Raw genomic sequence first — 23,462 nt, forward strand, 5'->3', positions numbered from 1 at the left:
GATCACTAGTCATCTTTATTAGATTCTAGCAGTAGATAATTACAATATAAACTCCTTGCTCAGAGGGGAGCTGTGCACCTACAAACAGTAGTTTGTTTCTGAACTCCACTCTTTTTCTGGGAGCAGACCCTCCATCCCCTCTGAAACCACTGCAGTCTCCTCAAGTTGCCCTTTTCCAATGCTGATTTTACAGCAGATTTTAATAGATCCCAACTCCTGCAGCTATCCTGCACACTTACTTTGTGGTATAGCAGTCTGTGGATAGCAACCTCCTCTTACTGATTGTGAATTTGGTTTAAATTTTGGAAGACTTCCATAAACAGTTGCATTGTGGGTTTATTTGTTTGAGAGCACTTTTTGGTTGTTGTTTCCTTTCTGCCAAGCATTAAGACTGTGTTTGTAAGCAGCAGATAGACTGGCACTAGTTGTTACCCCTGTAAATTTCATATATTGCCAAGTAAGCATAAACATGCTCAAAGTAAGCAGGAAGTGTTCCAGACTCCATCCCAAAAGTTTGTAAAAAAGTACTTGCTTTAAGTTTGGTAGGTGCAATTTGTAACCAGGTAGAAAAGTGTTACTACTTTAACAGGGAAGACACATGAAGAGTTTTTTTACTCCTCAATTATCTCTGCTGGCATAACCAGTCCGGAGTGGTGCAGTTCTGGTGAGTGCAATCAGATGGGGATCTTCTGGGGCAGTGTGTCAAGCTCAGCAAATCCATCCCAGCAGCAAGCAGCCTGCTTTATATTTTGCTACTATATCGCAATAGATGCAGTGTTTAACTTTTCACTTCTCTCCCAGCTGTTGAATTTTTAAACAAAACCTTTACTGAGCTTAAAAATATGAGTTAACTAGTCAGGAACTAGTCAACAGTTAGAAAAATGACCCTCACCCCTGTTTGGCCCTTACTTGTGAGGCAGCTTTTCCTTTGGCAAGAGTTTAGCTTGATGAGTTACTAGATGCACCAAACTTGACAAGATTCTGTGTCTGGCTTGGAAAGAATTTGATTAAAAATTATAAAATATAGATGAACATTGAATAAACAAAATCACTCTTATTTTGGGCTCTGTTTCCAGCTTGTCATTGGACATTAGGGTTTAAAAACCCTAACCAAACACAAAGTTTGGATTCTCACRTAAGAATTTTAAGTGACTTTAAGAAATGCCAGTAGGTATTTCAGATTCRTAGTACAGCTGTAGTACAGTACAATTGTAGTGGGGCACTATCCTTGCCAAAGCTCTCATGACAGTCTGACAGAATGGCAAGAAATTACTAGCAACGATCCCCTCCTGCCTACAGCAGATACAGGGTCTCAGAGATGCCAGCAAAGTGAATGTAGTGCAATTTATGTCAGGAGTGCAATAAATTTTGACGACTCTGTAAAGGTCTTGATGAGCCAGCAATGCACAAGGATCACTTGGGAGSAGAGATAACACTTCCCCAAGAATTTGAAGCAGAAAAGTAAGCATAACRAAGTGATATATTTAATCTTTTCATTTAATGGGATTAATAGATTGATTTCTATCTAGATTTACAAATACTACAAAGAGTTTGTGTTTGTTGAKCTGTGTCTGAAATGACAATATTGTTTGCAAATTATTTTAACATTATTATTATTATTCTAAGTAATTCATAGTCCTAGAAACTGCTGTCATTCCTGTATAGTAAGGGCTATAGAGTRCAACAGCTAGTACCTTAACAAAATGGTATCTTGATGTAATTACAGATCTGAATGAAGTCTTATAAATATTTAGCTTACCCTCTGGAAGTACTGTTGTATTTACCATCCAGTTTCATCCACAACTGTTTGGTTTAACAGACAGATTTTCTTCAGATATGCCATCATAAATGGTCACAAATAAAACACTTGTCTTCCAGTTTATTACTTCCCCAGTTTCACCCCCTTTATCCTCTCCTTTGGTACCAAAAGGAGGAGAGTATGYTCTTTACAACCCTCATCCTATAAACTTCAGTCTGCTGTCCTACTATTTTTATGTCTCGTGTGGGTGACCAAATGCATTAGTCGTTGTGGCACCATATAATTACAGGAAAGTGTGGGGGGATGCTCTGACAAGCCATTTAATAGGCACTTCTTGTGAAAYTTGACCATTGTGAACTGTCAGGAGCTGTGGAGTTAGGCATCAGCTAAAGGGGCTGGCAGGGAAGGCCCAAGGGAGGAGAAGGAAGCTGGGTAGGAGTTAGGGATCATAGTTTTGAATTTAAGTGAATTTCAGCAATAAATTATTACCTCAGAATTAGCAGTTGGGCACCATTCTCAGCCCTCCTACATTCTTGACATGTGACAATTCATTTGTCCCTCAGTTTCTGAATCAGTGAGACAGAGAACAATTCCACATCCTTTTACAGGCATCTGACAGCAAAAAGTAAAAATACCTTTCTGTTCCACCATCYCCACATGAATATTTTCTGCAATTAAGCCTACAGAAAAAAAAAATAACAGTCCAAGCGGGTTGATTTACTAACACTAGTAACTCACCTGGTATTTGCTTTGATACTGCTCCAACCTTCGCTAGTTCAAGGCAGACACTGTTTGTGGGCAATAAGTCTGAAGAAAAGCAAAATGCTGARCCATCAGACAGCAGTATGCTCCCTTGGCCTGGCCCACCCCATTTATCTGTTTCAGTCCCAGGGCACATGATCTGCTGTCATAGATAATGTGCAGTGCTCCTCCTCCCCTAACTTTGGGGTCAAATTCACACATACAGCCCTTCTGCCAGTGCCCCATCAATGACTGACCCCACAATGCTGGAGCATCAGGACCAACCTTTCACCGACCTTAAGTTCACCCTTTTGAGATGGTCCAGCACTGAGGTATTTTCCCAGGAGTTATGTTATGATTGAAACTGCATAAGGGCTCTAAAATGTAGCTATTCCTGGCAGGAACTCAACAGCTAAACAAAATTAACTGCTGCCCCTTCTYTCATTGCTTCTAATCTTTGGGCAAATTTCTCCGGAAAAAAGTTCTTGAAAAGGAGCTCAAAGCCCTAAATGAGACCCTTCTTCTCTTACCATTTCCTGCCTTTCCAAACTCTTCTGGGAATGCTCTTGCGCTGCCCTAAGAAACCTCTTCTAAGCTGCACATCCCTACATAAAAGCGTACACTTGGATCACTTGTCCCCTATTCTTTGCTCCTAGTGAGTGCTTTTGGGGACAGGTTAATAACTAAGGTCAAATAACTAAGAAACCATTTAAAAGAAACCRAACCACTTAATACTGTTTTTTAAAAAGTCCCCACAATCTTTCTATATGTTATTTTTAAAATCCTACTGTTTGTTATTCTGCTAAGATAATCTCTAACAAACCTCTTGGAGCTASTTACTTAATTACATCTTTAAAATAACATATTTTTAGGAAAACAGTTCATCATATATTTGGGTTTTTTGARAATGACATTTCACAAGACTAAAAACCATTGAAGAGTAACAATTTTAGATTTAGGTCTACTGAGATTTAATTGCAACAGAAGGCARTATGAATTAAGAGTGACCTTGAAATGAAAAATGTGTGCTATGGTAAGTTTATTAGCAAATATATTTAAAAAATGAATAGTTGTTTAAGATGGTAGGTATAAAAGGAAAACTAAGGCTAGAAAAAGTCTACAGAAAATAAGAAGGATTACATGCAGTTTTGCTTCAGCCCTGACAGAAAAATGTGACATACAAAAAAGTTTTTTAACAGAATACAGCCACAGATTAGAATAAGGGAAGAACAATATTTAATAAAAATGAGAAAGCTGGCTTCAGATTGACTGGACTAGTTCAAAGAAACAAATACATTCTATTGTGAAGCAGGTTTTAATCCTGTAGATGAGAAGAACCTAGAATTCAGAAGGTTCAGCAGGAAGGCAGTAAGTATACTAGCTGGAATCTGAAGGAAGACAAAAAAATTAGGATAGTTTAAGAAAATCTGGCCAATTAGGCAAGGTTAAAAGGCCCAGAAGATTAAAAACAGGCAAACACATTTATAAACTTTATAAAACAAGGAAATTGAGCCAGTTTATTCAGTATCCCAAAGATACTGCAAAGATCCCAGAGTCACAACACATGTGCAAAGAGCCATGGGAGGAAAAAAAAAAAAAAGGGAGAAAAGAGCTAATCCAAGTTTGTGACTCAGATGTTCTTTAAAACAGCCTGGGTGTAACTGATACTGCCACACGACAGAATGGGTGGATTGGTCACCAGCCAGTCAATATATTTCTAATTCTATAAGGTTGTTTTAGTTAGGAGTTCTTTAGACAGGAAAGATTTTTTTTTCTGCTCAAGTGGTTATCTCTCCTGTTGGGTAATTGTTTATTACACCAGTATTACCATTAATTTTGTCAGAAGAGTTATAGAAAAATATGGCAAGTATGTGGAAAAAAACAACTGACCRAAGACCTCCCCCTAACAGGCCTCTGCCTGGTGCACGCTCGCATGTCTTAGAGGGAAGCACTACATAAGGCAGAAGCAGCAGGARCAGGACACTTGCCTAGCAAATGCTTTCCTTGCTGCATGCCCTGAGGCTATGGAGGGAGTAATTCTGGCCAATCCAGACTGGCAGTGTCTGGTGTATGTCAAACTAAGCCACAGCACAAGAGATGAATCTCTTTCTTTGTGAGAGTTTTCTTTACAAGGCTGTTAGTCTGAATTATTCTTCCCGGAGACTGAACTAGACTGATTTTGGTAGCGGTAAAATGGATGTATTATTTAATTAGGATTTACAGAATCAAGTGTATGTTATGGTAGTACTTTCTCAATTACCTTGTCACAGAAAACAGGAATTGCTCAGTAGTGTAAAAATTTCAGTACTCATGCAAAGTTAAGACTGACTTAACTAACTGCAGTTGACAGTACTCCTCCAAAACCMTAACATACAAGGAAGTCTGCTGCTGCAGTCTAATCCCATGCTGGTTAACTGCAAAGATGAAATGCAGGTAGCATTCCTCTCTGTACAGCTACAATTTTWTTTTTTTTTTWAATGGATATAKTTGCAGTAATGGAATAAACAAAGTATAAAGTTAAACCCAACAGRCTGGGCAGTTGATGTCTTTTATGAAGTCACTGGGCTAATACCAGTGTTTGGCTCATCCTGGAAGCAAAGCATAAGCCAAGAGACAGTAGTAAGGCTTGTTGATGCTGCAGACACTAATTATTCAGCTATGACAAACAAAACACAGGAGAGCAATGCTCAWGGCTTACGCTAACTTGCTATTTCTCTTCTATAACTACATCTTCAGTGTGCACATTTTCTGTTGCTCCCAACCCACACAACTTAACTATGCCACTATTCATGTCTAATTTAAAAAATAAGTATCAAAGACAATCRAATTCCTTTTCTGGGTCAACACCACGCTGACACAAAGCCAGGAATACACAGTAGCACTTTGCTGTACTACTTATTTGCAGTCAGGAGGGTTCCATCAGCCACGAGCTGGACTGACCTGAATAAAGAAAGCCTACAACATATGCGTGGCCTTTGCTGGTTTGCAGTCACTAGCACTATTATACCATCCAGTAGGGATGGCTGCTTTATGGAAGACACATGGATGCTTTCTTATTCCTCAGCTAGCCTGTGTGTAAGCTGGTGAAAAGCTATAGGGGAGGATTCACCTCATGCTGTGCTCACCCTGTTAAAAACCAATATGCTGATTTCAAAGAAAAAGATAAATAGTCTGGTGGGTATACATAAATATTTATTATCAGTTTAATTTCATTTTACTAGAAGTCTTTAAACAGTTGTTCTTTTTTTTCTTTTTTGCCAAAATGTTGCATCTGACACAGTTGCTACTRTCATAGGTTCCCTGCACTAGGAATGCAGTTTTCCATTCACTCAAGATTCCAAAACAATCTATTCAAGATAAAGAACCTTCAACTTTAGTGCATATGGAGCTATTTAAAGATTGGTAAAAAGAACCCCCTTCCCCTTCCAAATGAAGAGTCAGTTACAAAGAGATTTCATTACCAAAAAGTGAATATACAAATGCTAAAAAAATGCTGGCTTGAAAAAGTGATTTCAGAATTTACTGTACACATTGTAACAATTTATTATATAAGCTGCTTCTACATGCAAGCAGATCTTACATTTGGTGTAAAACATTTATACACATTCTTTACAATTTGTACATATTTAAATGGCTGTATCAAACAACACTGTGCTATGGAATTTTGGAAGCAAACAACTAAAATTGGGAGGAGAAAAAKACAAGGTTTATAAAAGGTGAACAAAACTCGTGACACTGAGAAGCATCTAGACTTAGGCTTAGTYTTGTTTGGTTTGGTTTGGTTTCAGGYTATTCAGGCAGACCCATATTTTCCTTCTARCACAGAAAAGTAACACCAATGCAAAACAGAGTAAGGCAACTATTGAACCGGCAGAGTGTACCCGTCACTTAGAATGGCTTATTGGTAAAATGCCTTTTTTAGTTGGTTCTTTTAAACTAAAATATTTATTTTCTAGGCACATTWTAGCAAAAACTGCATTTTGGCTTTCCTGCTTGCCTGTGGCAAGAAATTAATTACTGTAGTTGGTGCCCATTGTGAACACAGTTGGTGGTGGCTTTTTTGGTTTGATTCTGTGAAAAGCCAAGGCCTCAAATGGTATTTCAGTAGTATGGAAGAGAACATTGAGTCACTTGATAAAAGATGATGATCAAAGAACAGAGTTTGTGTGATAACTGATGATGTTATTCAGTACTTTTGTCACCTTTTAGTTTGCATTAGAAGGCAACAAAAAGTTAACCTGAACCAATAGCACACCATACTACTAYACGAAGACCTGAGCTTAGTTGGAATCTGGGGACTTCTGCTAGTTGGCGTTAGATGTGGCAGTGTCTCCTCCGCTGAGACACTTCAAACAGTCTGAGGGGAAGCTGGCCTTGTGGAGCACTGAGAAACAACAGTGCCTTATGGCAAAACTTTGGGGGTGTCAAAGTGCTGGTATGGAGAACGGTTTTTCACACTTTCCTGAATGGCTCGTTCCTTGTTTGTACTTTGTCTTCTGGCACAGTGCATAGTGAAAAAGTGAACCTGACATAAGCTTTGAGGTGGTGCGCCACAAGTACAAGATTTAGTTAGAAGGAAAAAGAAGAGGGGGAAGAATGATTTCTATTTACCAGAAGTCATACTGGGAGCAGGATGCCATGGCTGCATATGGGAAGCAAAACTTAAGAACAAAGCGTTCRTTCAGGAGATTATCATGAACATGTGCCAGAAACATATATGAATATAATGCCTCCTGGTTGCTGAATTTGCTGGAAAGCTCAATTGAGTACAATAAGTATTAAGTATTTTTCTCAAGTTTTTCTGCTTTCCCACGTGAAAAAAAAAGCTACAGATGTTTAGCTCTGATGTTGATGAAGAGTTTTTGCAAGACCRTCTGATGGACCAGTCTTCATGAAGTCCATGGCAACATATCAGTTTGGTAATTTAGACTGCTATAACTGACAGCATTACTTAGCTGTTTTTATTTAAATAATAATACAAATGGGAGAGCTTTCAAGGTAGGAGAGCCTTATCATGTGATTTAGGCTGATAAAGTAAAATTTTAAATAATCCTTTTTTTTTACAACTGATTCTTGTTGGTTTGGGGTTTTCTGGGTTATTTGGGTTTTTTTTGCAAACTAACAAGTTTTTTTTAGCATTGCCCCCACATCAGAAAAGCACTTTGGAGTTGTTCTTTATTGTTGAATACTCCTTATTCTCTACATCACAGGAAAGCGGCTGAGTGCCTGCCTCAGCTTCTGTGCAATCTGAAACAAAGAAACAGAAAATATTTAATATGTAGTCACTTTAAACTGTGCAGAAATATGATTGCAGSCTAAGAAATTAGGTGTTGCCTCATGTGATGAAAACTGCAGGCTTTACTGCAGGTTTTGTRTATGCAAGACTCTCAAAACACTCCATTACAAAAACTTCTCATATATACACTTTCTATCTGGTTAATTTGGTACTTTCACTGCTCCAGTTGTSCTGGAGAAAGCACTGTAGGCAGGGCTGTTATTCTGCCTATTTGTTTATCTTGCACTGCACTACACCAGAGAGCTACAGGAACAAAGCCACATTTTCCAGGAAACTCACTTCCCTGCCGAAACAAGGCTGAAACATCAGAACAGAGCTCCTGTGCACTCCCTGCAGTTCTCATGGTAACCATGACCCMACATGTGAACATGTACCGGGGGAAAGAGGATTGGTACAAGGAAACTGGAGAGGCTGCAACCAGAATGACTGAAATAGACTGGACAGGAGGCTGGAAGAATGTAAGTGGAAACCTACGCCTAACCCCACAAGATGTGTCAAGGAAAGTAAGCAAARTGACCTGATGGGGGACCTAAAGTTGTCACCCACTAAAGTTTCCTCTGAAGCTCCACTAGCAAATTTTACAGTTATGAAAGGCCACCAGTTACTWATGAGTCACTACTTTCAGTGATAGAAGTCAGCTTCCAGCACATTCAAACTTAAATGCTTTACCTGTATACCACATTAGAAAACTCGTTCTTGGTTAATTAAAAAATCACAAGGAACACATTGCATGAGAACACTGTAAAATCAGAACTACGGTGGTAGGGAAAGTGYTCAGAGTTAACATATTTAATGTCACCTAAAACCTTCCTGTCTAACCTAATTCTACTAGGTTTATTGTAACAATCATGTAAATAGGATGGYATCTATAGGAAAATATTATTTGAACTCATTTTTTGTGTTTTCATTTTTTTGACAATTCCTTTTGCAGTTTTTGTACAATTCTTCAAATGTCTGCTCTGTGGGAGCATAGATTAAGTCCTCTATTTYCTATAAAAGTAGCAGCACAGTAAGTGCCTAGCAAACAGTGCTGAAACTCTGTCCCTTACCGTTTCATAGAACTGTGCCTGCTGCTCCAGATAGAGACGAATGACGCTGTTGTAGTCATAGATCCGGTTACTGTGGAAGTGATTCATCTCAGCTGCAATTAGACCCAGGAGACAAATTATTTGACAGCAGCATTTATAATTAGGAACAGTTTCACTCAGTTCAAGTTAGTTACTCTTCAAAAAGCTCAGTGTCCAGCTCTGCCAGCACAGTTACTGTTCTCATGCTTCTATAACCTGTTCTGCCTGCAGCACTCAAGTTATGATGGAACTGTTTGTCAGGTCGGTAGGGTGTCAATTACACACCAATCTAGAAACTTCCTGGACAAACCCAGGTTCTTGTATTACAATACTCAGGTGTACAAAAATTCGATAAAAAATCAAGCAGGATTTTCTTCTACTGAGGTAACTGTTCCTTCCTGAAGGGTTTCCGACAGATTTTGGCTAGGACAATCAGATTTTCAAGAGCGTGGATATCAAGTTGTAAGCCACAGCTGTAAACACTTAGCTCAAAAAAAAAAAAACCCAGAACCAACAAAAAACGATAGAACCAGTAGTGTCTGACCCATTCTTGACTGAGGCTGTTTCAATAGACACCTGAGAAACAGCTTTACTGAATCCATAAAACCTTATACCTCTTTCTACATCTCTTATCAGATAACAGCCTTTAGGCAAAAGAAAACATTAAATATATTTTGAGGTATCAGTGGAGGGAGAAGAAATATTCTACATTAAGTAGTAAATGTCATCCTAGAGGTCTCTTCCACAATTACCACACATACAGCACAATCCTCTTGCGTCACTGTGACTAAGAAGAAAGGGGTGGGGAGTTTTCTTGGTTGTTTTTAAAATCAATTTTGTGTGCTGCTCTGACTTCGTCACATAAAATACTGAGTATTCTTGGCTTTAAATCATTTWAAAAAGATGCAACCCCCTCAGCAATGAGTAATCTCATTGAAGTCAGTAACAGGATGCACTAAATGGCTTGATACCCTGCAGGACTGAGCCCTGACTCCACACTTCCCCAGTTTTTCTAATGTGGTGGGCTGCAGCTTATATTTACAACACCTCTAACCTAAAGAGGAAAAAGTTCATTCAAAGATTATCCAGGAGATAAAGATCTTATCCATAAGAACATGAATCTCAGCTGGGAGATGGATTATGTCTGACTAAACCAAAAGTCAGAAGACCACTTGTGCACATAATGACCTGCTTCTTGCACCAGGGTCCATACTTTTAATTTGAGACACTATCACTTCCAAATCAAAGAATTAGCCTAGCGTAGTTGTTCTGGGGTTTTTTAATTGCATTTTCAAAACATGTGTCTTTTGCAATAGCAAGTGAGATTAAAAAGAAAAAGAGGAAGACCAAATAACTGCAATTTAGAAAAATCCAAGCAGGTCACAAAAAAGCCCCCCAAAACAACCCATGCCCAGCTTTTATTCCTGGTAGTAAAACATTTTCTTTCTAAACATGCTACTTAACAAAATCCTTCAGAGGTCTACAACATTGTCATTTAGCTCAAAATTTGGTTTACCTTGTAGTGCATAAGCCATGGTGCTCACACGTTTTGCCATGTTCTGTTTGTCTTGTGGCGTTATTTTACTGGTTGCAACTAATTTATCACTTTCCTTCACTCTTTCTATTGCTCCCTGTAGAAACCAAATAAAGAAAGATTAAAAGCGTTTTCAAGTTAGAGGTCTTCATAACAATCAAAAATGCCATTAGCCACAATTAGAATTTGCACTCAACACACATATATACACAAAATGATCAATTCAGCCTTCTCACATTTTCATCCAAAGTTTGTTATTTTGTTTTATTGCTTTGAAGAGTCCTTGCAAAAAGTGACTTAAAGCACTGGTGTGATCAGAGTCCCCAGCAAACTGAGTTTAGTAAAAGCAGTAATACACAAGGATATATACAAAAWCAAAAGGACCAAGTTTCAAAATACAGCTGACCAACGTACCTGACATCCAAAAGCCTCAAGCTACCAAATACCTGTAGAACCTTATTTGCACAGTGTACAAGGTGAGGCAACATAAACTGTTTTCCAAGAGACTACAACTTTGCAATGCATAGCCACTGATTCAGGAAAATCYTCATGTCACATAAATAACAAGCATTAAAATATGTGCTTCCCCTACACAATGTATTTGTGCCCAACAACATTCAAGAGAATCTGTTTACATGTCTCTTGGCAGTAGGCTTATGTTTCCAGTTTTAAAATAATTTCTTCTCCTTTTATGGTATTTTCACCCTGTRATTCAGTGGGATGAGGGACTTTAAATGTCCTGAAGAAAGAATACACAAATCCGATAAGCTTTTATCTTTGTTGCTCTCAGAACAAGGTTCTTAYGTTCTTGCTCTATACATTTAACACTTTAAGTGATAAAAAAACCCCAAACCCACATATTTGTGCACTCATTTTACTACTTCACAATATTTGGTTTTCAAAAATACATTACAGCAGATACATGACCATAAGAAAAACTCTATGAACAAAAAAAAGGCAGAATATCCAAAACTAGACACCACGGCTTTTGCAGAGAAAAAAGTGCCTAGTTTTTGTTGCTGGTGCTTTGTTTGTTAGTTTTTTCTTCCTCACAGAAATGTTAGAGTTTAGCTCTAGTCTCTACTTTTGATACTAAAGGACCTTAGAAACTTCTAGGCAGTGCATGATTATTTATCATGTATCAGCAAGTCAGCCATGTAAGTATGCACAGATTTTCCTACAATATCCATATGGTTTTATTCTCAACTGCCATATAAGGCTCAAGTATTACAAATTTGCACTACTGCTATTCACCCACTGGGACATGAAGTCAGCCTGAAGAAAATCATGAACCTTCTACTTCTCTACTAGAGCAGAAAGTCACAATATTCTCAAATTCTGAGAGAAATTCTAGCTTTCCTCCCCTCTAAGTACTTCTTATTTTAAAAATGAGCACACCAGTTTCACAGAAACTTTCAGTGTTTCCAGARGCGGGGCCAGGCTGCTGCACAAATGCAGGGTACCATAGCATCACTTTTGCTGCTGTCCTTACTGCCCAGCCCTTAAAAGGAAAGGCTCTTCACATACCTTATGAGCTGCTATGATGTCAGGGAAGCAACCAAGAAATCCYTTATATTCATGATTTGTTTCCATCAAAAAGTGAAGATCTTTCTTTGGCTAATAAACAAAATATAAGCATTAGTAAAAGTATCGGTGGCATATTRACATCACAGGAAAGAAACTATGATGCCAAAAAAGGGTGAAGGGGCAAAAACCCAAACTARCATATTGATTGTTTATGCAAGTTTGTCATATATAAAAAGGAATTTATTTTAAATACAAGCCTTTTTAAGTAAGGCACAAAGCATCATTGAGCAGATGCTTCTGTTCTTTGTTTTACTCAACACCAGCTCATGTAGTGAGAGGTTTAACTCCCCTAAGTTTTACCCAAGAAAAGTTACCAGTATAGTCTCTCATTWCAAATACATACACACACAGGTGCATCACCTTAATTGTCAACTTGGAAAGGTGTTTTAAGAACTTTCAGACTCAGCCTTGAGATAAAGAGGATCTGCATTTTGGAGACTTAAAGGGTAACATACTAAACATCAATTTATGACTTGAATACCAATCAAATTTTATTTAAGCCTGATTTTTACTGAAGCAGGCAACTGCATGTCAAGGCAATGGAACAGGTTCAATACACAGGTATTTCGCCAACATGGAGCAACAGCAAAATCTGGATCCTGTAGACATTTGGGGACTGCAGAGGGAAGGCAGAAACTCTATCCTTGATTAAATACCATTCTTTTGTGTCAGTAATGAAGACAGCTSACAGACATCAGAATGTAAACATATTTGAATAGGAAATGATAATTTTAGTATTTTTTAAACCAGAATGTGGGTTTTCTGACCCACAGAAATATCCTCTCATCACATCCCCYGAGCTGACACAGAGTAGAAAAGAAGATGAAAGTGAATTTAAAAGTGTTAATAGCAATTTCATTTCACTGCTCTACAGCACTAGCAGCTATGTTTTAATACAAGAGCAAAAAAGAAAAGTCAAAAGTAATCCAAATAGGTGATATATTAGTACACACCATGCCAATACATTTGTAATACTCCTACCTGATCTGCTACAAGACTGGCAATTTCTTCATAAGTTTTTCCTGCTTCTGTTATTGCTCCATTGAGATCAGATTCTCCTAAAAGTAAACAACAGTACAAATTACAGTAAGACAATTGCAACAAAAAACTTGACTTGATTAAAGGCAAATTAATAAAATAGCCTATTTACAATAATAAATGCCTAGCCATCCTTTTATAAAAAGCAGTAATAAAGAATTTAAAAAAAAACCAAAAAAACAAAACAAGGAGAAAACCTGAAGAGCTTGTCGAAAATTAATGTTCTACCACGGCACAAGCACTATTTACTTCCACATTTCATAATTTTATGCAGTTTAAATATGCAGATGTTCCCCTCTATGGGGCAACAGGAAGTCTACCAGGATGGAAACAAAGGAAGAATGAGGAGGGTGACAAAAGATAGACTAACAAAGGTGATGTGCTACTGGCCCTGAGCTCTCCGACAGTCCCGGACCATAACTGTTCAAAGGAGTCTCAAGTAACTTTTTTCCTTGATAACAAGACTYCTGATCCTTTAGGGAGCTCTTAGATAATATTTTCAAGCTCTGTAAAAAWCACTGGTTTCAGAGTGAGTTTCCATCTTTAATCATCCCATGAAACAGATCAAAGAGCCCTACAATCTACAGACACCATAAATCCTAAGCTAGACAACACCACAAGCACTCATAATACTGCATTAACTAACAGGACAGGCTACGTGGGACAAAGATGGAAACAAGCCTTACATTCTTATTTGTTTCATGCCACTTCACCTTTCCATCCATGTTAGCTTGTCCAAAGCATGTAGTCAACAGTACAGAAAACAAATTGAGGTAGAGAGCAGAAAGGGGAAAGTATAGTTTGCAGATATCAAACTTCAGTATAAGAAAAAAATATTTTTCTTATGTTTTCAGACATGTCTTGATATTAGACAGTGGTTAGTCTTTTATGAACTTTTTGATTTTATTCCATAGATATCGATCAGTGACTTAATTGAAAATTACAATAGATTTCATTAATCTAATCTGAACATTAAAGTATCTTGTTTTACTACAACATATGGTCTAATCTATGTTAGAGATTTATTATGTAGGATTCCTTCATTTTAGCATGTCCTAAAGATAACAAGGTAATGCCTGAATGTCGCTTCAGTTCTGTCAATTCRTTCCTAGTTTCCATTAGACTGGTTTCATAAACTCAAAAAAGCTGTGARGGAAAGTGACTGAACCCAAGAACTAATAAGTCCAGCAACACAAACACTGCTAAACAAATAACCATTTTTCTCCAATTTGGACTGTTATGATAAAACAAAACTAAATTTACATATTCCTGTTTTAAGACTCAAGAGGTACAGAATACATAAGGTATATTCACCTCTTTGTAAAACAATAAAAAAATTGGAGGGTGATCAATTTCATTATTTCAGGTAGGCTTAAGTATTTTCAGTATTTCATAATTCCTTTGCTCAGAAGTAACCTTGAGGTCACTGCTGCTTAGCCAATTGAATCCTAGATTTTGGGATCAAACATGGTGTGGCTTCAGAGTCAGAAGCCAGGTTGGTCTAGATGCTGCTCTTCATTTCCCAACGCCATAAAAGATGGTAACTTTTCCTATCTGAACAAAAAAAGGTGTTAGAGTATGTATATTTAAGCTGAACGGCATAATCCTCCCCTTCTGTGTAGAGCTCACTCAAGGAACCTTCATATCTTCAAAGAGTTTCAAAGGATCTAGATGAACCATCCCAACACCAATCATCTCTCAATCTCAACATTTTTAGCTTCTGAGCCAATGCAAAGTTGGGAATTGGCTTCCTAACTCAGTCTGTGAAAGCTGAATCCCAGTGCAAGGACACACTGGGATGTCAGGGGCTCTTTATCAATGGAAAAGCAGAAAGCCTCAAATGTTGCTAACATTTACAACAAAATTATGCTAGTGTTCAGTACATATATCCCCAGAAGAAACAGAAGGGGCCGAAAAGCATTGACTGAAGGTAGTTATAAAAGTTGCAGTTTAAATGGCAGTAATATTCCACAGATACTTCAACCCAACCATGAGATGAAATGGATATTTTCATTAATTTACAGGCTGCTTACTCTCATAAGGAGATGAAGGAAGATGTAAAACTATGAGGAGTCTTTTGGAGATGTTTTATATAGCATCTCTTGGCAGTTCAACAGCTTAGTAAATGCCAGTGGTAATAATTCTGAAGGAATACATTTTGAGGGAACTAACAGTCCAAGGCTTSACTGGGACAGATGATTTTTTTGGGTCAAGAACTGTTTTTGTTTTCTTTACTTTCAAAGTATGTTTTAATACAATTCAGTAAGAAAAATTACAAACCTTGATGTAGTARTAGCAAACACTTGTAGCAAAATTCTTGATAAATACACCTCAAACCGACATGCTCATCACACAAGCAGCTTGTAAAGCAGGATTTGCCTATTGCTAGCTGGCAGGATAGTGAAACTTGCCTAACAGAATTCCTGAGGGGTGATGTAGGATTAGGAGATCTTACTATGAATGATCTAGTATGAATGGCATACTAGTCACTGACATTTTCTTAATACAGGAGAAAGACTCCTCCAGATTTGGCCCCGCAAAAGAGAAGCCATGCTATTTAGGGCTGTGTTAACCTTAGAGTATCCTATGATACAGTAACAYGGGCAATGCATTGCCAGGCTGCAGGACACTTCCAGGCATGTTCTGGTACTGTCCTGGCCTTTTTCAACCAGGATCATGCTTGCAAGGTGCACATTCTTAGAACCAACTGGACAGTACACAGGCCCACAGCCAAGTTAAACCAGAACCTTTCAGCGTGTCTTAACAATTTTGGAGGTGGCTTTGCCTCTGCAAATACTAGGGACAGATTCCTAATACACATTGGGTCTGGCAACTAATTAATAAGGCCTATTCTGTAGCATGAGAAAAAGAGCTACAGTGAGTCAGAGTAGCAAGGGCATCTTGCCTGCTGAATATTAAACATTTTAGGCTAAAAATTAGAAGAGAAGGCAGTAGATACCACTACATGTAAGGCTTTGCAAAGCAAGCAAGCATCACCGATGAAAGTGGTAAGGACAGTAGATACATCCCATCCTAACTATGCAAATGAACCAACTAACTAAGGATATGCAATATGTCAGATGTCAGCTACCAGTAGCTAGAAATGTTTGTGTCATCAAATCAGTCATTGCAATCCTCAGTGACCGATATGCTTAGACTTCAGAACACTAGTATTAAAAAAAAACCAAAAAAACAACCCAACCAAAACAACCCAACCAAAACAAAAAATCAAGGATGAAGAGGTTCAGCTCCCAATAGAAACTGAACTGAGTGCCTTTCAGTGTGGCTGCATGAGCCATTCCTCTTTACTGATAGTCCAGAAAAATCATACATCATCATACCCAGCCTAGCTCCTACTTCTTCAYTGGAAGGAATGTGTCCTCTTAAATACTGAGATCAGGAAAGCTGCACCCTATCAGTTTAAATCCAGGTGCTTACATCTCTTGCACAGAGTCTGCTTAATCCATGGACCTGTATCTGATGGAATGATGAAATGAATTCATACATGAATAGGCAGGAGAGAGTGAGGGCAGTAGTGATGAAGCCATTTAAAGCTACATGTGCACTGGAAACTCAAACTAAAAAGCAAAGAATACCATATATTATTAATCTGGAAAAAATACAAGGGTACCAGTTATTGAAGAAAGCAACATCTAAAGAATCAAGGCAAAGGTATCTGTAGCAAGGTAATTTTTCTCAACAAGCTACTAGGGTGCAACTAGGCATAACTGGGCAAACAGCAGAGACATCCTTGCCTTGTTTCCCAACCATCATGAGATCTATTTTTTCATACCTTTCAAAGATGCTGGAAATAAAATCARAGCTTTCCTTTCTAAGGCTGATCTCCAGTTTTGTATCCTAGCTCTAAGCCATATTGTTTTCCCTGTACCCTGGCAAAAGAATGYATTAGAGCTCAAGCAATTTTCAGTYCTTTCTCAAAAATTATTGCTACAGATTTTATCCAGCCAGGATTTACAGTTTTCTAACCCATGCTAAGAATACATAATCATGCAAATCCCCTACTTTGTTCTCACATTAAAAGTAACTTTTTAGACAATATGCTRTGCTCCAATTCTAACTAAGCAGTCATCTTAGTGATGAAGTCCTGTGAACAGGACACAGATGAGAACAAACTATGGGGACAATGCCTATTTSCAATGCTTCCAGCAGCAGAGAATCTGCATTTCAGAAGATTTTAATACATAATTTATGGGGAAAAATGTTTTAAGATTATAAACCAAGGGATAAATCAGTAGTCAGAGTAAGTACTGATGAACTAAAATTTCTAAGATGGAAAGATATCAGGAAGCCTCTATGCTGTAGTATTTAGGTCTTTAGAACACAGTAATTTTGCTATCCAGCCTAGAAAGAAAAAAAAAATACAAAACCTCAAACACCTTTAAAAGGATAATCCCAGAGAATACTGACTCTTCTACAGGCTCCCTCTGCATATGAGGAAATATTTTCCAGTTGTCTGGAAAATATCAACACAGCTTACTGTGTCAAAGCAGAATTTTAAATTTGGCCTAAAGATTACATTTTAGAAAAACTTTGAGTGATTGAAACCCWCCTTTTCCCTCCCACAACTTGCATACCCAACATGACAGGCTTTCTCTTAGTGCTCGTGAAGGAGAAGCAAAGGTGAAGGACAAGAAAAGGCAGCCAACTCTCCAGCTGACATAATGGATTACAAAACACTGTAGTAAGTTTTCCATCCTCATGYGGAGTTGTTGTACCATGAAGTCACACAACAGTTCTGTGACAGTTATTTTCAAGGTCACATTTTCTCTYCTTTCCTTTGATATCATAAAAAATGCTACGGCATGTTTAGTCAGTCAGGTCAGTGACCAGATTATATATTAAGAGATCAAACTAAACTTTTCTACCACCACTAACCCACCACAAGATTATACAGTGAGAGAAAACAAGACTGCAGACCAGAATACAAAACCCCCATAATATACACAGAAGAAAGGTTTCAGTATTTTTTTCCAGAATCACTTTGACATCTAAAGCTCAAAGCATTAAGATCTTCAGAAAAAAACAAGTAGCATGATGTAATTAAAATACCTMTTTTTAAGCAAAGTACAAATTAAGCTATAGAAGTACCTTGATATCCACTAGTGCTGAAGACAAGTGCCAGGCTCTGCAATGCTTTTCCTATCTTCTGGTATTCCTTGGGTAGTGCTGAAAGTGGGAAAAGGATGAAGAAAAGAGGAAACAAAACAAAAAAATACCGACAAGGGTAAGTGAGAGAAATCTGCAGCATTTCYAAAACTTGATAGAAGCAGATGCCAAAAACAACTAGGTTTTACATTTTCTCTAGTGACACATTTACAATCACATTCTTATCCCCTCCCCTGCTACACATGTTCTGAAACTGGATAAAGCAACTGCAGTCTGGATTCTTGAAAGGTACAAACAGTTGGGGAAACAGTGTATGAATGCTATTTAAAAAAAATAAATCTCACTGCATTTCTAGCTCAGTCCTCCTATGCATACAGTGAGTTTTGTTTCCCTCACCCTCGTGGGGAAAGGAAGAGGGGGAAGTGCTGCAGTGTGATATGAAGAATAGGTCTCATTAATATTTTAAGAAAGGAGATTATTAAACAGACCCATAACACCTTAACTCKCCTCAAATAATGAATTTTATATTTAAAGGCAATAGAAACCAAGATTATCTAGGGATAAAAATGATGCAAGTATCTGAATAATAAAATTGTTTTTTATAATCTATTTATTGAACATGCATGCATAAATTGCTCCATCACAATTAAATCAATCAGCTGTGATTTATGAGTGCATTCATTATCAACACTTTGAACAGCACCACTCCAGAGGCCTAGAAAGCAATCTGAAAAGCAAAAGCAATTTTTAATATGCTATCTATGCTAGTAGAATAAACTAAGTAGATGTGGTTTTTGTTATCAAATATTTGTATTCAGAGGGTACATTGTCCAGGCAAACAGAAGGTTTTTAACTGCTCTAGCATCCCACACCACYTGTTTTTTACAGAAGAATCCCTTGGTGTGGTATAAAACACGATAAAAACGAAAACCCAACCCCCCACAACTGCCTAATTTTATTGATAATCTTTGATCAAGCTCTTCTCCAGAAGTTAGACTATTTATGACAACTGGTATGTCTTACATAAAAAGTACAATTCAGAGTACTAAAGTTCTGTTATCAGGCATTACATTGATACTGAATCCCTAGTGGAAACTTTAGTGAAGGATGTTTGGTTTCTTTTCACATGTATTTAAGAAGTTTCCCCTGTCAGTCATTTTAAGTATCACTGAATGGAAGRCATGTTACTATAGCTCAGAAAGTGCCAAAAATAGTTCTGATTAAGAGTCAAGACTAGAGCTGCCAGGAAACTTAAAACTTAAGATTCTTCAGTTTTGCATGTTCCAGTTTACCAGTCTCTTTTTTTTCTGTATTCAGTATGAGTGTCTGGAAAACTAAAAGCTAGTATTTTTGATACAATCACAACTATTGCTGTATTGCTGCATCTATTCTAACTAATTAATAGTTGTAAGTATTAGAAGAGTCATTCAGTATCTAAAGCACTAGTATGTAAGTTTAAGCAGACTTTAGCAGTTAAAAAAATCCTGAATTTTCACTGTAAGCACAAGTCACAGCCAGCCCTTGGTTTGACCATTGCTTCTGTAACTGCAAAGCAATGCTGTTTTTCTAGTCTCAGCTGAGAAACCTTATTCCTTCCCCTGCTCTCCACCTTCCCCTCAGCATAATTTGCTAGTGAAGCAAGATCTGTACCATGTTAGAGCTCTGTCATGTGTTAGACTATTTTTGACCAGCAGGACAGTTATGTGTAGAAGGAAACCCTTTTATTTGAAGTGGGGAACCATTACTAATTTAAAATTAACATCCTACAGATATTGAAGTCTAATGTAATCACTTCCATGAGAGATGGAGCTTCTACACTTCCCATTCTCTCTGGTCAGCCCCAAATATTCAACTGCAGTATTAGATTAATAAAAGGCAAAAACATAACTCAGGAGATGTGCTTCAGATTTTGGGGGCAATGTTTTGGGTTTTTTTTGTGGGAGTTAAAAGGAGAATAAAAAAAAATTAGGGAGATTTGAAGAGTTTTATGTGATAGGTCTCTGGTTGCCAGACACTACAGCCTGCCCTGAAGTGTTTCTTATTATGATCCTCAGCTGTAGTACCTGCTTCCTTTCAAWAGCTGCCTTGTGGTGGCCACAAACACTGAACACTGCTGTGGACTAGGAAATTAGAGCCCAGGCAGAGTCATAGGGACTTGGTGTGAAGTTCTGCAACCCTAAATATCTGTGGGAAGGAAGAGACAAGATAGGAAGAAAAAGAATTGGGCTAAAGATTAAGTCAGAATCAAGCTGGTTTTTCTTTTTTTTCTTAAACTCATTTCATCTTTAAATCACTCCTCCTAGCATGCAAGAATCCTAAATAAGGGGTTAATAAGATGCAATTATTTGAAAATATAATTTCATCAAATAAACAGGTCTACTTTGCCCATGTCACTAAAATGTAGATAAATGACCGAAAAACGACAACAGGTCTAACAGGGGCTTTAGCTGCATTACTAGAATTATTTAACTTTAAGCATTTTTAAACCTATGGGCAGGGACCAGATATTTCTGTTATGAGATAAAGAAAAAAAACCCAAACAACCCAACCAAAAAACCCCACATCCAACATACCAAAAAAAAACTTGCACAACTTCCGCTCTCAGACTGAAAGCAGCCAGAATGCTGTACAATTGTCATGATAATTTAGGATTTTCTTTAGTTTTAAGATGTGTCTTGAACCATACACATTAAAAAAAAAAAGACAAAAGCAACACAGAAATGACTGCTAAGTTCAGAAGGACACTTACGCCCTGTACACCTTTTCCAGTGCTCCTGTCCCACTGTCAGCAGCTCTTTAACTCCATCATCCATTGCTTTGGTGAACCTACCCACTGCATCACATTTCTGCTCTCTGTGGCATTTTGAAAAAGGGAAAACAAAAAGCAGTTTAATAGAGGCATAATTCTAGCTTTAAACACAATACTGAAAYATTCAGCAATGTCAACTAGGTCATAAAAATCAGAGAGATCAATAGMTCAATTCCTTGAAATTCCTGCTATTTCACTAAGTTCAGAATTCCCCTCTTTAGATACAGGCATTATTCATTCTATTTTTCCTCCWCTGTTAGACACATAGACACGTGGCACTGGACCATCATTCTTATTACAGTGTAATAGAAATAGTGAAATTAATACAACAGTGAAAAAATAACTGTATCAGATACTTCAATAAAAGTCTAATATAAGGGAATGAAAATTAATATAGTAACTCTCCTAGGGAAATATATATGCATAATTTCATATTATATTGTCAGTATCATTGTGCTGAATTGCATTATAGAGAGAAAAAAAAATCTGTGATGCTCAAAAGAGAATTAGTATGTGCCTTTGTACTCCTCTGTAAGCATGTTTTCATGCAGCTATCAGTTTTTAACAGCACTGCATGCACAGCAATGATCTGTGAACTCTACAAAAGAAAACTAAATGTATATTTCATCATTTCCAATGAGATTTATTTAAACTGCATCAAATCTTATAAATGCTCTCAGCCAAAGTCTGCATGAGACAGCTGTCACAACAATGGGACACCAAGTGACTCTCCAGAGCCAGGACAGCAGCTCCAGTTGTGGCCCTATAACCTAGAGGCTTCCACTTCCCCACCAATACTTCCTTCCTCAACTGGAAATCATACAGTTATTTGCACAAAAACAGCACATGGGCTTTACAAGAGGCTCTTGCTTTACTCCCCTTCAGGAGTAAAACATCCTTTCATTTTCTATACTTCATACTTTATGGTAGCATGATCACCAAAAAAACTCATGAGGTTACAGTCCTTCAGTCAAAACCAGGATGACATAGGACTCTCAAAATACTAGCAAAATTGTTTCAGTAAAGAGCAGTGGAGACTGTAAAGAACATCTTCACACTAAAGAACCTAAGAGCTATTGAACAATCTAGTTTGTCCACTTTGGAATTGAAGTAATGGCTTTCAAGACTCACACAGCACCCCCAGGCACTAGAACATGTGGACATCTGAGAAGTTACAGCCACCCTGGCAACTGCTTGGAAATAGGGCCCCAGAACTACTCCAGGCTGCCAGCCCCAGCCCAGGACCCCACTCCCAGGTGAGCATTCTCCTCAGGCTGKGCACAAACTGTTTAGCAGACCATATGCTGGTTGTTCTCTGCCAGGGGTCTGTATGTAGTACATTCCTTCTCCAATGCCCTGTTGACAAAATCCTCCCACTCTTTCACCCCTTCAGCTTTTACAATACATAACCCACATCACTTAAGCAAAGTAGTTAAGTTTGAAATCCTCATGTTCGAAGGGGATGTGACCTAAAAATGTCCATGTTTTCCTGCTGGTACAGAACCACTACCACACAGCTGTTATATCCTCTCAATATGCACTGCATCACTTGCATAAAGCCTGTCTGGGATATTTTTAGGTGTGGATACACTACTGCTTTGCCAATATAAACACTTTATCGAGTTTATCCACAYACACAAAACATTATCCAAGTTTCTGTGTTCTACAACAGCAAGCAAAACATGTCATGCATACTACAAGTCTTCAAAGAAAAATTATTAAGCCTAAAGAAGTAAAATAAAGGCTGCATAGTAAATCCAGTCTTTAACTGTGAAACCCAAAGGTCTATCACCTACAGAATATACCTTAAAAAAMCCCATGCATATGTAATATACACATATATAAGAGAAATATATCCATTTGCACTTTCAGAATGAAATCTGGTAATTTAAGTCACTTGTCATTTTTAATAGCTTTGCAAGGATTACAGATATTCAAATCACTCTGTGTGTGCATTATATACAACTATTTTACAGAAACACTGTTTTGCTTATTGGTCTATCTACAGATATCCTAAGCTACTTGGTAAGTCTAGCACATTTTGGAACTGTTGAAGGATTAAAGATCAAAATACACTTCCACAGCAATGTAAAATGTAACTCCATAGAATCTGACAGTATTCTATCCCACCAACTAGTTTTGAATAAATTCCTCTTTTAGGATCAGTAGTCAACCACTGAAGTAAAAAAGACATCCCACAGAGTTACATCAAGCTTTGGAGAGATTGATATGAAAATCTCATATTTAAACAATTTTTCACTTCTGCTTTGATGAATACCTCTTCAAATCCATGAATATATGAGCACACTTAATATCTGAGTTTTGGATTATCTCAATATCTATTGTACAACCAGATGCATAAAGCCCATACCAAAAGAAAACACCTTACATTTCTACCATGTCCAAGTCAGGAGCTTCTGGTTCCATTGTAGAAAAGATCATGACTCCTACAGTTTCATCTTTTTCTGCCTTCCGCTTTCCAGTTTTCCACTCCTTTAAAAAAA

General features: G+C 37.7%; 1 protein-coding gene across 2 annotated transcripts in view; it reads right to left on the minus strand.

The window, feature by feature from the left end:
• Window positions 1-6,027: 6,027 nt before the first annotated feature.
• SNX9 (sorting nexin 9) overlaps window positions 6,028-23,462 on the minus strand; it is a 61,190-nt gene continuing 43,755 nt past the window's right edge. For both annotated transcript variants that reach the window (XM_057364856.1, XM_057364855.1), the window contains exons 11-18: window positions 23,348-23,451; window positions 20,899-21,002; window positions 18,132-18,209; window positions 12,966-13,042; window positions 11,925-12,014; window positions 10,380-10,494; window positions 8,846-8,937; window positions 6,028-7,747 (exon numbers count right to left, since the gene is read on the minus strand). In XM_057364856.1, the coding sequence (XP_057220839.1) occupies window positions 7,700-7,747; window positions 8,846-8,937; window positions 10,380-10,494; window positions 11,925-12,014; window positions 12,966-13,042; window positions 18,132-18,209; window positions 20,899-21,002; window positions 23,348-23,451 (708 nt within the window). In that variant the 3' untranslated portion in view covers window positions 6,028-7,699. The remainder of the gene's footprint in view (window positions 7,748-8,845; window positions 8,938-10,379; window positions 10,495-11,924; window positions 12,015-12,965; window positions 13,043-18,131; window positions 18,210-20,898; window positions 21,003-23,347; window positions 23,452-23,462) is intronic.

Source organism: Malurus melanocephalus, unplaced genomic scaffold (genome assembly GCF_030028575.1).
Source record: "Malurus melanocephalus ecotype Western Australia unplaced genomic scaffold, MMel_1.1 scaffold_43, whole genome shotgun sequence".
Classification (NCBI taxonomy): domain Eukaryota; kingdom Metazoa; phylum Chordata; class Aves; order Passeriformes; family Maluridae; genus Malurus; species Malurus melanocephalus.